Below are 17,329 nucleotides of genomic sequence, written 5' to 3'. Positions count from 1 at the left end.
TTTTTTAACCCCTTTTTTTCAATACTTAGGCCGCACTTTCTATTTCCTGGTTAATAATTGTGAGGGGAAAAAGAAGACATTTCAGATTTCTTGTCTGTCATACCAAAAGGTATCTGTATATATATATATGGATATACAATGTCAGGATGTTAGATTGCACTATGACTTCATACTATGTTTATAGCTCACCTTATCAACACAGGCATCATATGGGTGTATCAAGGATATGCACTGTGATGTCAAAACAGCGGAACAACTTTTGTATTCTCTCTCTCTCTCTCCTTGGGCTAAGTATGTGAAAAATGTTTGGAAAGGTTTTTTTTAGGAGGTTTGTGTCTTTTCTTTAAGTAAAAAACCTGAAAGGACTAATTTTAGCTCTATTTTGACCACTGTCAATGTTTAAACATGTCATCAGTGTAACCAAGGTAATTAACACTCACTCTTTGTGTTCAAGCTCTGTGCAATGATTGGTCAGGCTTTGTGAGGCATCTAAAATGTGATTGGTCCAGGCAAGGAGGTCAGAGGTCAGCACATTGACCCGCTGCTTATCTCCGGCCACAGCAGCAGACACAAACTGCTTCGCTACCAGGCGAATGTCAGACATCTTTACTCCAAGGCTACCTGCAAACCACAGCAGGTTTCACTGATAATATCAGAAACACAAGTCTTGAAGACTTACTGACCACCTAAACAAGCAGACAGGCGGTGGGCGACTTCTTGTAAGATGCAAGTATAGCATTCACTGGTCGTCTGTATCGGATACTCCAAGGCTACATGCAACACACAGCAGGTTCCACTGATAACATCAGAAACACAAGTCATGAAGACTTACTGAGTGGTCAGTCACTGGATTGTCTGGTCCAGATTTGATGACTTACAGACCGCTGTCATATAGCTGGAATATTGCTTAGTGTGGCGTTAAACAACAAAGAAAATACTTGTTATCATCCAAGAAATCCAGACATGTCTCTATGTTTATTTACATTGTAATTAAGGATGTTATTGTGTACCAATAACTTGATATCATACAGGTTTGTACTGTCGCCTTTTTGCTATACTAGTGCAAGGTAGAAAAATTTAGTCTTAACAATCTAATCAAAATATATTTCAGTACATGGACACAATAATGCTATGCAATCTCCCATACAGCTTCCATACCACTTTGTACAGTCACACACTGCTGAGTCGAACTTTGATGTGTCAAACTGACGCTTGTCTTGCAGTAAAAGCTTGGTCCCTGTGTATTCCTCCTTTATTCATCATTATCGGTTGTTTTGAATCTAGGATAACTGGAAGCACTAGGTCCCTTAACTTCGACACAATGGCATTTGACTGTATATATATGACACACAGTGTTCAGTAAATGAGTGAGTTGGGTTTAACACGTTTTTTAACAGTATATCAGCTTTGTCTGTGTCAGTTGGAAGTTAAGTATATCTTAAACATTTACCACTTTTGTAAATTTGACAACCACAGGAATGGTGCTGACAGACCAAGGATCACAATCCGTTTAAATTTGGGATCTGAACCCATGACTGGCAGATCCTTCCAGCTAAGGGTCACAGCTTGGCTTATTGAAATATAGCACCTTAGACAACAGGGCTACCCAAGGCATTTACTCCATCTAAAAATTGTACTCGTTACACATTCATCCAAGCAACATCCATAGGAACTTGCCATTGTGTCCAACTGTTCCACTAATGGAGGATGGCTTGTTACCTGAAGCAGGTGTCTCGTCAGAAGATACTGCTGGTTTTTGTTGACGGTCTTTGCCAGGTGAGACATCAAGTTTTGTTGTTTTTGATGCCTGCTTCTGATTGGTTGACCTAGAGGCAAGGTCAAGGCCAGACTTTGAGGATGGACGGTAACTAGTTGGTTGTTGGTGTGAATGACTGTGCCTTTTGCTGGGGGGCTTGTTGATTTTGGAGCCTGAAACAAATATGAAAATTATCTTAATTCAGTTACCATGACATCCTTGATGATTTTTTTGGTTTTGTTTGACGCTGTACTCAGCAGTGTTCCAGCTAAATGACAGCAGTCGGCACAATCCAGTGCGTGTGAGTGTGAGTGAGTGTGAGTGTGAGTGTGTGTGCGTGTGTGTGCGTGCGTGTGTGTTTGTGTGGTAGAGTTAGCTATAGCATGACATTTATTTCAGGTCATAAGCCTGCATTGATTAAGGCAATCATAAATGATCTTCTTGTGCACATGTGGGAATCAAACATGGACTATCCCCATAGAAGGCTGACACTGAACTACTCAACCAACTTCTAGAAATCCTCAGCTGGGTTTTGTCCATGTCAGCCTCTTATTGTCAGCTGACCAACATAATGTTGTGGGTGTATATATTTGTGTGACATAGTAACATCTCTATGATGACTTTTCACACAGACACTATACATCTAACACGAACAATCAGAAAGAAGTAATAATACCATCTTTGGAATACAGCATTACGTTGTATTGTTGTATTGTTTTAATGTTGTATTGTTTAAGCACTATTGTGAACCAAGTTGACAAAAGCAGAAATTCTGCAAGGTGATCTGTCCACACACATACATACAAGCACTCTAAAAGGCCATGATTGATTGATTGATTGAACACACACTCTAAAAGACTGTGATTGATTGACTGATTGATTTAACAAACACTCAAAAAGGCCATGATTGATTGAACACACACTCTAAAAGACTGATTGATTGATTGATTGAGTAATCACCATAAAATGTCAGGAATGACTGATTGATTGATTGACTATGTGTGTGACTAGTATCATGATACGAACACTGCTCTCGACAATGTAACATAGGTTTTGGGTAGTTGCAGCAATAACCTTTGTGCCTTGATTTAGACTTACAGCAGTACTTGACAATTCCATGGAATATGTCCAAGACACACAAATCAATGCCACACCGTAAGTGCTTACTGTACCATGCATAATACTGAGTTAAACCCTGTGGTGCTGCAACACTGATTGCATGTCAGTCAATAACTGGGCAGGTTGCGTACCAGTGGCAATTTAAAACCTGCAGCAACAATGAAGGCTTATGACTCATGGATTCCAACTTCTTATTTTTCTCATATTCTTTCCATGCGATGTTTCAGTACAGATGCCAGAACCTTTATCAAGCAAGTCATCAACAACAGTGATGGCATAACAGTAAGAAAAAGTTAAGTCAATCTTGTCTTCGACACCTGGAAGCATTATCAGTTTGTGGAACTTCTACTTGCTGGGACTTCTACTTGCTGGGACTTCTACCTGCTGGGACTTCTACTTGCTGGGTCTTCTACTTGCTGGGACTTCTACTTGCTGGGACTTCTACCTGCTGGGACTTCTACTTGCTGGGACTTCTACCTGCTGGGACTTCTACTTGCTGGGACTTCTACCTGCTGGGACTTCTACTTGCTGGGACTTCTACTTGCTGGGACTTCTACCTGCTGGGACTTCTACTTGCTGGGTCTTCTACTTGCTGGGTCTTCTACTTGCTGGGACTTCTACTTGCTGGGACTTCTACTTGCTGGGACTTCTACCTGCTGGGACTTCAAAAGTCCATTTCTGGATTTTGTTACTTTTTCAGGTGAGGTGAAATGGGGTTTAACGTTTTTGTTTTCCCACCTTAATGCCGAGCGCCAGACAGGGCAACACCAAGTACCATCTTTTCACTTCTTTTGGTATAACGCGGCCAGGGATTGAACCCTGGACCTTCCACTCTCCGGGCGGATGCTCTACCTCTTAACTGATGCTCAGACTTGTCTCACACTATTGCTATTGTCAGTAGTTAATTTAACACACTGTCCTAATGTTCAACTGAGTTTGGAACAATGTCACTGGTGCTGGGAAGGAGTTCAAACTTAAGATTTGTAATTTCAAAAAGCCATATTATGTCAGTGCAGGGTCTCTTAACTCACATACTTCATCACTGGCCAGAGACAGTCACAGCGCTTAAATCTGTTTTTTTCAAATAGGGCTCTGTTTTTGTCCTAACCAGTGCATGACACTAAAACACATGATACTAGAACAATGAGTAGTCATCAACTGTGACCATGTAACCATGACAATTCAATACCCATGACAACTCAGTAACCATGACAAATCAATATTCATGACAATCCAAGAACATGATCACTCAATAACCACGACCAATGCCCGGTGAACCATAACAGTTCAAACACCATGCCTACTCCATCACCATGCCAACTCCATTACCATGACAACTCCATTACTATGACAACTCCATCACCATGACAACACTATCACCATGCCAACTCCATCACCATGACAACACCATTACCATGACAACTCCATCACCATGACAACACGATTCCCCTCCACCCGCTCCTACCTGACAGCCTGAGCCTCTTCTTCTTGTACACCTTCATCCGGTCGGGACTGGTTATGTCTGGGTGGTTGTCGGCTGACAGGCCCTCCTTCACCTGCCCCACAAACCCCTTCAGCAGGAGCAGGTGCTTCACGAAGGTCTCCTGCAGACGCTCGTTGTGGACGTCTCGCTGCAGGTACCTCAGGGCCTCTTTGGTGATGGACTCAGCTGATTGGACCAAAACATTTGCCATGACAGATGAACTATAGTAATTAATTTGAAAGAATCAGGTTTCCGTAATCTTTTTTACTAGTACACATGAGGCACATTTTAGTCTCACCTATACCTTTAGTGTTATTAAAGTCTTAAACAAGCATGACTACTCATATCCTCCGCCAATATGACATGTCTAGTTGTGTGTAAGGCAACAAATATTGTACGGTTTTCAAGATCTGCTTTGGAAACGAGCATTACCGCCATTTTCAGTGTAAGTCAAAGTCATTGCTATGAAAACTCGAAAAATAAATTTAAGATTAAATTTAAATTTAAATTAAGATATCTCTCATATTTTTTTAATTCCGAAAATGAATCATGATGGATGGACAGCACCCATTCCTACATCCCCTTCCACTTTGGGGCAGGGGATAATAAATATAATCTGTTTTACTTTCATATTTCCAACACATCTGACAGTCGACTTCAGCAGTCAGTGTATCAAGACAAAGGACTGACCAAGATTTACTGTGAACAAAATCAGTTATGACTGATCAATCTGGCGAAACATGAACATCATATTGAGTTTCCAACCCTCATGTTGATCCACTTGTGGATCTTTTCACTGAGTAATCACAAAACATTTTTGGGTGTGTGATGTGTCTGTGATCCAAGAAATAAAATACAACAAGTACAACTGTTTTGGGGGGTCCTGGCCATTTGCTGTATACATGCTGCATATGAGCTTATAACAAACTACAGTTATAACGGACTAAAATCAGTGGTTCCTTTGAGTTTGTTATAACCGTAGTCTTCTGTTTGGCCATAGCCAAGTTGCCCAAAACATACCCACCTTGTTGAAGCTTTCTGACAAAGACGAGCAGGCCGTTCCTGTAGATGGCGTCCGTGCTGTGGTCCACCACCGCCTGGGCTATCTGTATGACACGCCTGGTGCGGCGGAACACGCAGGATATGCCCACGGTGCTGCCCTCATGGTCCGCCTGGAGGAGAAACCCGCGCACGGCAGATATGTCCTCACCTATCTTCAACTCTTGATTGGCAGAAAAGACATCAGCGTGTGAGGTTACCATTCTTTGATTTGTTTGATTTAAGTGGAAATATTTGACAAAGATGTGAGTTGAGTGAAGTTCACTTGAATAAGCTGCAAATCTCCATTTATTCAAGGTTGGTTGGTTTGTTGTTTAACGCTGCACTCAGCAATATACCAGCTATATCACGGCGGTCTGTAAATAATCGAGTCTGGACCAGACAATTCAGTGAATGACATCATGAGTATCAATCCACGCAATTGGGATACGGAGACATGCCTCAACCAAGTCAGCAAGCCTGACCATCTGATCCCGTTAGTCGCCTCTTCTGACAAGCATAGTCGCCTTTTACGACAAGCATGGGTTGCTGAAGACCTATTCTACACCGGATCTTCAGGGGTCCCATTTATTCATGGACGATGTACATCAGAAGCTGCTCACAATGGTACAGTAAAGTTAAGATCCATCTTAAAAAAGTCTGTATGTGTCATAATGATCCATGGAAATACCTGAAACTTCTATAAACAACTCCGGGTCGACCATTTCATCCAGAACCTCTACAAGAGCAGATAACTCTTCCTTCCAGCCCTTCACCAATAACTTTAAGTTTCTCAGGGCGGCCATGTTTGTTGGATGCCTGGCAACTGCCTTGATTGATGGTACAATGTTGGGGTCAACTTTCTCAAGATGGTACACGCAGGCACGGATCACCCTCACACCTGTAGCCGAGAAAAACAATCAATATGCGATACGCATATTTACATCAAATGAAACTTCTTACTCTAAATATTTCAAAGCAGGTTCAAAAGGAAAAGCTAGCTGTAGACACATGTTCGTAGCGGCTATTTTCAGTAGTGAACGTGACCCTAATTTCAACACATTTTGTGATATTTGACTCACAAAAATACTGAGGTCATGAAACTAGTAGTGAGTAATTGGTTTTAGCAAGGGTTTTGTCTTTTATCGATACAAAAAAACAAACATTGTGTACAGCATCGTCACATGAAAACTAGGGATGCACCGGTAACCGATGTATCATTTCACCCCCTCCCCCCCTGTAACTCACAGCCACTGAAGAAAAGTTGTCAGAATTAAAGGGGCACTGATCTAACGCAATTCCCCGGGACTGGTTGTTGCCTTTGTTATTGTTTTTTCCCAGTGAGTACCCGGATGTATAGCAGAAATCTAGACTTGTTCGCAACCTCTGCTGCGCCTTTCGTAAGCGCATTAGTCACGTTTATGGATACCGGTAGTAATAAGGGCGTATGGTCACATTGATCAACAAAATGAAATACAGTTTTCGAGATAATAAGGAAATGTAGGTATCTTTGGGGGTAGCATCGGTAATGGTGACGAAGTTTTGATAAGTCACTTGCTTAGTAATTTTGCGATTTTCGTTTACACTATTTTTACTTGCAACACGAAGTAAATATTTCACCTAAGCATTGCTTTTTTATAGTGTGTATATTTTTTTACAGTCAAAATGTGTAACATATTTATTAAACGTCTAAATATTTTACAAAGTGACTGAAAAACATTTCGTTGAAAAGTACATGTTTATGTTGTTTGGCTTCTAATCCTACATAATAATCTGTTGTGATGTTTGTAGGCCCTTTTGTTCGTCTTAATCAATCCGGATAGATTTCTTAGTCAAAATGGCTGAAATATTTACACATTTTATAAATTGCCTGAGAGAATCAAATTTGACGGTAATATATACACGCTTACAAAGGAAAAGACCGGAGAAAACAACGTCTATCGCGCATTGAAGAATTTCCCAACCAAGACATAGAGAAACAAGAACGAATCGGTTCAAATGAAGGAAAACAAAATGCAAATACAGTACCATAATTACAACCCACCAAATTTATGTGTATAAATTTTAGGCAGCTTCCTTGTTCAAGGAATGTATCCGTGAATATCCACACAAAGGAACAATATCCCACTCGTCTGCAGCTGTACAAAGAAACTTATTCGATGTCACGTGTCTCTGTAACAATCAAATATTTTAAAAAATATATATCGTTTCGGGATATTATAACCGTGTTCGTTTCTCAACTGATCACTTGGATTGTTTCAGGTGTTTCTCATAGGTGTCAAGTCTTCAAGGGTCGGCTGAGAAAGCCCACGTGACAACTATTTTCATAACGTCCACGGTTCCATTGAGTGACAGATAACAATGATCAATCAATCAACGTATTATCAGTTATCCCTTTGAACAAAGTATGTTGTTTTAACATCGGCACTTCACGCCATGATATGAGTGTATTCCCTTTGTTTTAGTAAACCTAGACATGTAAACACTCACTTTTGACATATCCACTGTGCAAGATAACAGTGATTAATCAATCAACGTATTTTCTGTTAATCCTATGATGACCAGGAACGATCCGTTGATATACAAAAAAAGTAAATGAACTGATCATTCATCTCTTGCTTGGCTGCCACGTGCATATTACATAACACACATTTCACCTCACTTCCAACCTGGATTTAGATTGAATAATTACCCCAGACACAATAAATGCCAAATGGGAACCTTTGTCAGGTAATCTAAGTGGTGCTACCACTAATTGTACCTGTAATAAATTCATTAACTGAGCATCAAGTGAATGACGACAAATACACAAGTGTAGGGTTATACGAGAAAACGTGGATGACAACAAGGGAGTAGTAATCGTATTATCGACGCAATCCAAAACCAGAAAATTCTTTCACTGCATGGATACTTTTTTTAGTATTAAACTATAACCATCTGGGGTATTTCCAAATGACGACATCCGATGAGCTGGGCCGTTCTTTTTGTCTCTTTGTTTAGGCCGAAGAAATGAATTAACATGCGCCCTTTGTCGAAATCTTTATAGATCACAGTTAACCAATCACTGTTTATGCAAAAATGCGTAAAACAAATATTGCCTCCAGCCTCCAAGTTCATTTAGCTGTCCTTGCAGACGGTAGCCCAGTCTCTGGTCACGCTCAGTTGCGTTGCGTATCATCCGGGTACTCACGGGGGAAAAAACAATAACAAAGGCAGCAACCAGTCCGGGGAATTGCGTTAGATCAGTGCCCCTTTAATATTCAAATTTTTTCTGTATGAATATGAAAAATCTCACTAAATATGATGTCATCATAAGGAGACGTAACAGACGCAAATATCCATTTTGAGAGAATTCAAGAGCACATGATCAACAAGATCAAACACAATTGCAATGCAAAAATCATTGTTTTTGAGTGAGTGAATATTGTTTTCCGACGCATTTAGCAATATTCCGGGAATATCACGGCAGGGGACCCCAGAAATGGGATTCCCACATTGTACTCATATGGAGAATTGAACCGCGTGACCGATATCGGAACATAGACACCATGACACAGATGCCGACCTGGGTAACATCAGTTGACCTTCGTCCAGATATTGAACTCCTATCAAGATAATGTCATCCATGTCAGCACATGGGAGTATTCGGTCAGTAGGTCACCGCTGTATTGAAGGACTGATGACCTTTCTGTACACATTATGGATAACAACTTATGTATTTACTGTAAAGGCGACATTTGGGTATAGAGCCTTATACCGTTGTCAAGCAATAATGAACATGGTACAGAATATATAGGGTAGGTGGAGGATCGACAGTAACAGTGAGTGAATACGGTTTTACGCCGCTTTTAGCAATATTCGAGCAATATCACGGCGGGGGACACCAGAAATGGACTTCACACATTGTATCCATGTCGGGAATCGAACCTTGGTCTTTGGCATGACGAGCGAACGCTTTAACCACTAGGCTACCTGACCGCCCCATTAACAGTAACAACAATTGCATACAAGAGAGAGTAACATGACTAGGTTAAGTAATGACAACAGAAGGATAACACTGTAACAACCTGATGGACAGAGAACACATGATGAGGAAACAAATATGACACGAAGCCATTTAAACAGGATTAAGTATACATATATGGGGTGATTATTGCTTAATGAGTTCACAGCAGGTGGATAGTATGAAATAGCCTTGCTTGACAACAGTATAAGGATCTATACCGAAAAGTCACCTTAACAGTAATAAGAAGTTATTATTCATAAATTGTGTCTACTTTGTCATCCGCCAACTTCTAAGTAATGCCTATCAAACAATTCACCATTGACCTATGAAGCTGACTGATATATCTGAGCCACAAATATACAAGCATTTAACAGTTTTCCAGTTATATGGCGGCATGTCAGCTTGATGTGGGAGGAAAGCCCGAAGTGATGCAGGTCTCCAACGTTTACCACTTCGGTGAAACCCATGAGCAAGGGTATGGTGCTGACACACCTAGAAACATAGTCGGGGCGAACCGGGATTCGAACCCACAATCATTGGTTTCTGGCGTGCCCAAGGGACGCAACTCTGCACAGCGAATCGCGGCGCCTTAGACAACTGGGCCACCCGTGCCCAAGACTCCTGATCAGAGAGCGTTCAGGTTTTAAGTCACGAACATTATTGCATTTTTATCTCAGTGTGTCATCTTGATATCGGAGGAAAGCTGAAAGTTATATTTCTTAATACATTTACCACTTCAGTGAAACCCATGAACAAGTGTATGGTCCTGGCAACACAAGGATTCTAATCCTGCTGAATCTGTAATTTGAACCAACGATAAGTGAATCCTAGGATGTAACTCTACAAGTGAATATTGGAACCTTTGCCCACTGGGCCACCATGCCCCCTCAAACACTCTAATATTACTCGCCCATGGAGTAGCATGAAATACTTATATTCCTTTCCAATATGACAAGTCTGGCTGTGTGGAGCACTACCGCCATTTTCAGTCTATGTCAAAGTCGTTGCCATGGAAATTTAAAAAATAAATTTAAAACAAACCCCTCAAACTATCAAAAGGCTCCAGTTCACCTCTAGACTTATCTATGTGCAAAGTTTGGTTAAGATATCTCTCATGGTTTTTGACTTCTGCTCTGGAAACGAAACATGATGGAAAGATGGACGGAGAGCACCCGATAATAAGCTGGTATTACACAGTGAGTAATACGAAAGCACATGCTTATGTACAGGGGGAACTAGTTTCACTAACAAATATTTAAAACTCCCAACATCGCTAGGCTCATTCAACAACTTTGCCTGTAGAGATGATAGTTCTCTGAAAGGAATATGCACACTCGATGACCCTAGCAAACCTGTTGCATGGTTGACGTCACATGGCATTGTTTTGCCAGTGTATCTTAAGTCATAGAGTACTGTGACATGTTTGTAAACTTTGTGGTGCTGGGCTCCTTTCCGCAAGACGATCGTATCACACAGTTGTAAGTTTATGTTAAAGTTTGGGAGTTATGATCACCTTGCGCTACCATAACTTTGTGGAATGGTCCCCTGAATTCTAAAGGTGGGCTGTTGTATGGTTATTAGAGCAATAAGTATCATCTTTTAATGTGTTTGAAGTTGTATTATTCTGATAAACTCAATTGGATTATGCTGTGGATCTCTGCCTATTTACACACGACAGAGAAACTGAAAAAAATGAAAAACAGCAAGTCATAAATACCAAATACTTAACTCGCTCCCATGTAATGCCAATTTTATGAAACTTGCTTTTCGCTCGTCAGATACAAGAACTATTCATGCGTTTCATAAAACTGGTATTACCAGTTGGCTTGTTTAGTATTATATATATATTCCACGGATACTGGCATGCAACTATAACCTACAAATCTCTTCTGTAGCCTACATGTGTTATCTATACATCTGGACATGATGTCTGATCTGTGACAGTGATATTATCTGATTGTGACACTGAACATGAATGAAGGCACGCTGTGACCTGGCCAAACAGGTCAACATAATCTGATTTGGATCACTTGCAAAATCAAACGGCACTTGACAAATTTATGGGCATTTTATATAATTTATTTACAGTAGAAATTGAAAAAACATGAATTATATATACATTTTTTTAAATAAACAATGATTTTCAAAAACATCTTTAAAAAAAAAGGAACCAACAGTGAACATTTATGTAAATGTTTGATATCAATGAACTGATATTAAAATTATGCCAAAACTTTCAAAAATCTTTTCCGCTGTCAGATTATTGTGGGAGTTAATCATAAGCCCAAAGTAAAAATGCATGGTGCTGACAGGATCATAATCATTAGGTATCCAAGATTCAAACCGAGGATCATCAAATCCTGGCACAGTCAAGGGATGAAACTGCACAGATATCTGCATAGATGTGGCTTATCTACGATAGCTGATCAACGTTGCCCTGATCTGAATGACAGCTGCCGGTATGATAGATGTGGCCTACTTACGTTTACTGTCGGAGGAGCTGGCTGCAGCGAGGCTGGCCACCTGGTAGATGCTGTCTGCGTGGTCGCTGAAGTCTGCCACCAGGTCCTTCACACTTGGACTCGCATTGTTCTGAAATAAACAAGTTACTCGTCTGATGATTATTTGTGTCAAACTAGTGGATTGTTTGTTGTTAAAAGATTCATTCAGCAATATTCCAGTTACATGATAGCAGCGTGTAAATAATCACACCCATGAAGATCTGAGGTAGAATAGGTCTTCAGCAACCCATGCTTGCTGTAAAAGGTGACTATGCTTGTTGTAAGAGGCGACTAACGGGATCGGGTGGTCAGGCTCGCTGACTTGGTTGATGCATGTCATCGGATTCCATTTGCATGGATTGATTCTCATGATGTCAATCACTGGATTGTCTGATCGAGACTTGATTATTTACAGACTGCCATCATATATCTGGAATACTGCTTAGTGCAGCCTTTAACAACAAGTCTGGACCAGACAAATCAGTGATCATGACTCCACTCGATTAACACCAATCTCATAATATGCATATTTTCAAAATAGATTTTATTCCCTCAACGGAAACATCCTGAACAAGATCTGTAATTAACAATGATTAAATTCAAACACAGAATGAGCAAAGAAGTATACTTTTAGCAAACTACATATCAGGGGACAAGAAGACTTAGCTTCACATACATCACTCTTGTGGGGAATCAAACCCAAGTCTGACGTGGTATAAGCATTGATTTCACCACAAGTTAGCTACACAATGACTCCTAAATGCAACATACAGTGTACACCATGTCTACTGGGTGCTGTAACTATAAATATGATAGCTACGCGATAAATTGCAAAGAAAAATGAACAACGAAGTGTGGTTTATTTCACGGTAAAACATTGTTCTACCATGATGTCATTTCTGGAGATTCGAATATGTGCTCGCAACGTAATGACATCATATGTTGGACGACGTTATTTTTGAGTGTGAAATGTCTGGTATGTTGTTCCTCATAGCTGTAGCTGGGCTGTGCAGATAAACGCAGTGGACGAACGATTGTTTCCAAAAGTGGGAGAGATATGACAATCGGTATGAGGAGAAAAGGTACAGGTTATCGACATGAGGATTGTGAGGATTGTGAGAAAATGCCGGAAATACCAAACTTAACCCACCTGTTCATAAAATGGACTTGTCCGATATGTCCATGGTCAGATTCTATTCAGGGAGTCATCATTATTAAAATTTGGGTAAATATTTCTAAACCTTGTACATTTTATCGAAATCCTTAAATGGGCTGTACATGTTGATATTTCACATAAGAAATAAACAACTCGTGGTTGTTATTTATCGTACAATAAATGCCCCTCATGGTTTATTCTCCCTGCAGTGTTTTATTGTACCATAAACAACTCCCACTCATCATGTATTTCTAAAATTAAACAAATAATTATTTAATTGAAAAATTAAAACCTGTAAAATGGATACAAAGTTTAACTGGTACAATAAGATAGGATGCTAGTTTATCCTGTCTCGTATGTCTGGTATTACTGTTTAAATCATGTAAATGTCTTTGCAGATAAAACCAGTATCTATTTTGTGAATCAATTTTTCACAAAAAACTATTATTATCAACAATCTCAATACTATGAATCTGTGAAAATATATCAATCATTGTAGTTTTGCGTAAAACTACCAACCTCACTATACCAGAATCACTGAAAAACAATGTACTACATTTCAAGCCACAGTGGGGTTTTTAATGGAATAAATATGATACAAAGTACAGCAACAAAACTTCACGTGAAATGGATCAAGATAAGTTTGACCATTACTGTTTCTTTCCAAAGCATATACTACCTTTAATGGAAATCAACTCAAGGGTGAGTGAGTTGGGTTTAACACTGTTTTAATCATTATTTCATAGTTAGAACCTAAACAGTATTTCAGTTATACAACAGCTTCACTGGCAGAGACGGCCAAAATGTTTGTAATATTCCAGCTGTATGATGGTGATCTGTAAATACCAGACAATCCAGTGATTGACATCATGAGCATCAATCCACGCAATTGGGATACGATGACATGCATCAACCAAGTCAGTGAGCCTGACCACCCAATCCCGGTAGTCACCTCTTACCCTCAGCATGGGTAGCTGAAGACCAAATCTAACCCTGATCTTGATTGGGGAAGTCCATGGTGATGGAGAAAATTTACAACCAAATTAACCTCATTAGCCTTAATCAACAACCTGACAGTATATTCTGAGAATGATGATTTGTTTCATATTAAATTGTGATGAAAACAGGCATTGTGCCATACTTTCATATGGCAAACCGTATTCATCGTATTAAGCACCAAGCTCAAATAACTGCCCCAGAACTTATAGACCAATATGTAAGTAATCTTTATAAACAGAACAGAACAGAACAGAACAGAACAGAATTTATTTCGTATAGTCTGGCTATGAGGCCAATAGTACAGATGGTTGGATAATATTTGACATATTATGACAGAGCGCTAATCTTGGCTAATCTTTATAAACTACCCCTACATTTGCATATTACAGATTTGCACAGAAAATACACAGGCAATATAATTCTCTTGTAACTATTATTATCGAAAACATTTAAGTCTCATCTTAGAAAGTTCACTACAAACTGATCTCTGAAATCAAATTTAATTCGTGTATGGTTTTGATAAGTGCTCACCCCCACCCCGTCCCAATTTTTTTTACATCTTGGAGTATTTATTTCAGTAAATACGGTACATTTAGGGAAAATTAATCAAATGTCATTAACTGATCAAAATAACCAATTAAATTGTTGGAGTAAGTAGATTCTAATTGATAATTAAGATCCATCTGATTTCCTATACTATGTGCAGGATGTGTAGTTAGTTATCCAGCTTGTCGGCCAGCCAGTTATGTGCCATCTGGTTTCCCCTGGAAACAGATCTACCTGTACAGGTATTATTAACTTGTAATTAATGTCATCCAGGTAAACAAAAAAGTGCCTATATACTTGTGCTCTCTCCCTCTATATTTATTTTAGTTTACAAAAATTCATGTAAATTTCCTTTGTGGCAGTATTTCAGAACTTGCAAAAAGATAAAAAATGGTATTTCTGTAAGAAATGTCTCTTTGAGATGAATTTCATTCTGTTCAAATAAATCGGTCTTGAACAGAATTTCCACAAAAAGACAACATTCAGTTTCCATGACAAATGGCAACTTTGTTTTCCCTGAAAGCGATGCGTGCACATTTTACCTGGAGTGAGGTATTACATCTGAAAGTTGAGCCAGGTGTAACCCTCTTATCTCATTATCCTCTTAGGGATGACAAGAGCTGGAAGATGATAGGGCACGCTAACCATCATACACAGCAACAATAGGTCAAAAGTGAGAAGAGAATGGCCAGATTCTTCAGAAGTATATCATGAACGGTACCAGGGCCACCCTAACAGGACCAGCCCATCTCTGTGGAACTTGTGAATCTGTGATCTTGTTTCATCACATGGTATGTGTGTCATGAAGCATGTCTGTTGAAATTGTGGATATTTCTCACATAGTGTTAGAAATGTACTGAGACTGGTAACACCTCAACAGGACTGGTTACCAGGGTTACCCTTTTCGGAAACTTTACATTCTTTTATTGATACAGCATGAAAGTATATCTTGGTTGGCTGCAAATGTTGAGTTTCTGACGTGTATGGTCATATTTCTGGAAAGGGAAGTTAGACTAATCTGTCTTATAACGATGGATATGGTGAAAAAAAGGGGATTTCTTGGCGTGATCATTGTGCCACAGAGTGATGAAGAAAACGAGACAAATGAATGAAGTTTGATGAATCATCAATTAATTTCACGGAACACGTGTGCTTTTGGTAGTTTCAATTAGCACCAAGGACATATGGATCCTAGAAGTCATACCTCATCAACTCTGATATCAATTTTTCCTGTTTCAAGGATGATTATTGCATGAATAAGAATACCACACGCTAACAAAAATGATAACTCTAATGGTCATGGTTTTGAGGAAAATAAAAGAATTATGATAGTGAAAGGCAAGAGTTACAAAATTGTTGCAAAACGGAGATATGAAGTTAAAGCAACTTATAGTAGTTGGCAGAAAGAGACCCACAGCACTAGAGACAGAAATGATATGGAGAAAACAGGTGCTTGTTCTGGACACTTCCTATGGTATTGATCAGAGACATGCCAGCACACAATGTCTACTGACACGCAAGAAGCTGACTCCCGCTGTCAGGACGTCATAATCATCTTATCCACAATTAACGAGGTGAGTGGAAGCCGATAGCACTGAAAGTTACCTGTGAGTGAGTGAGTGAGTGAGTGAGTGAGTGAGTGAGTGAGTGAGTGAGTTAAAACTTATCGTCACATCAGCTGTATTTCAGCCATATCGTGATGAGAAGTTAGCATTTTATATAATACACATGTTTTAGACTCAATAAAACGTGTCATCGATGGACAGTGAAATAACTAGAATATCACAGATTTGATTTAAAACTAGTTGAGAACACCTAGCATAATACACCATCCCCAAACAACACCATACAAAAACGGGCTGTAGATCGCAGGACCTTTTCTACTTGCATGGACCCCGGCAGGATATACATCATCCCTTCAGGTGGTGGGGATTATTGATGCATTTAGCCAAAAGTTAAAAGAACACACATTCTATGATTAAAAATCTGGTAGAAATATAACTACTTCAAATGATGTGGTCTTACATATGATAACTTCTCCAGCCTACATCACCCTGGGGCTATCAGGGCTGACTAGGTCCCCTTACCATGCTTAGGGAACCAGACTCCGTTACATGGCCGATTGTGTGTCATCGTACCCTGTGCTCCTTTCACAAAACTGTTGTAGTGCTACGAGTATCGTAAGTCAATGGTAAAGTGTACTCAATGAAATAGTCGTAACACTACTGCCACTTTGTGAAACAGGGCCCCGATGAGGGCGAACATGGCTCACGCTATCAACCATTGGTTTGTCTGGCTCAGGTTTATTTGGGTACCTTAGCTGTGATGTTGCTTGTTTGTTTGTTGTTAAACTGTTTGTTTGTTGCTTAACGCTGCACTCAGCAATATTCCAGCTATGTGACGGCAGTTTGTAAATAATGAAGTCTGGACCAGACAATCAAGTGATTGACATCATGAGCATTGATCCACGCAATTAGGATACAATGATATCCAACAACCAAGTCAGCAAGCCTGACCACCCGATCCCGTTAGTCGCCTCTTACAACAAGCATGGGTTGCTGAATATCTATTCAAACCCAGATCTTCATGGGTCCCAAGATGAAGTTGGAGTATTGCTGACTGTGAGATGTCATATTACTCATTCATTCACTCATTTTACATAGGTGGTAAACATATAGATGATATGATGACTACTTAATGAAATCTTGTGTGATATGATGACATA

The 17,329-nt window shown here is 39.7% G+C and overlaps 1 protein-coding gene across 1 annotated transcript in view; it reads right to left on the bottom strand.

Moving 5' to 3' along the window:
• The window catches only part of LOC139452327 (alpha-catenin-like protein hmp-1), a 57,020-nt gene that overhangs the window by 18,933 nt on the left and 20,758 nt on the right, over positions 1-17,329 (bottom strand). Inside the window, exons 10-15 of the mRNA XM_071233763.1 lie at positions 11,886-11,994; positions 6,088-6,297; positions 5,383-5,580; positions 4,341-4,544; positions 1,720-1,929; positions 441-621 (exon numbers count right to left, since the gene is read on the bottom strand). Coding sequence (XP_071089864.1) covers positions 441-621; positions 1,720-1,929; positions 4,341-4,544; positions 5,383-5,580; positions 6,088-6,297; positions 11,886-11,994 — 1,112 coding nt within the window. The remainder of the gene's footprint in view (positions 1-440; positions 622-1,719; positions 1,930-4,340; positions 4,545-5,382; positions 5,581-6,087; positions 6,298-11,885; positions 11,995-17,329) is intronic.

The sequence above is a fragment of the Haliotis cracherodii genome, unplaced genomic scaffold (genome assembly GCF_022045235.1).
Source record: "Haliotis cracherodii isolate W230 unplaced genomic scaffold, xgHalCrac1.p SCAF_9, whole genome shotgun sequence".
NCBI lineage: Eukaryota > Metazoa > Mollusca > Gastropoda > Lepetellida > Haliotidae > Haliotis > Haliotis cracherodii.
This window is presented reverse-complemented; position numbering and strand designations above follow the sequence as displayed.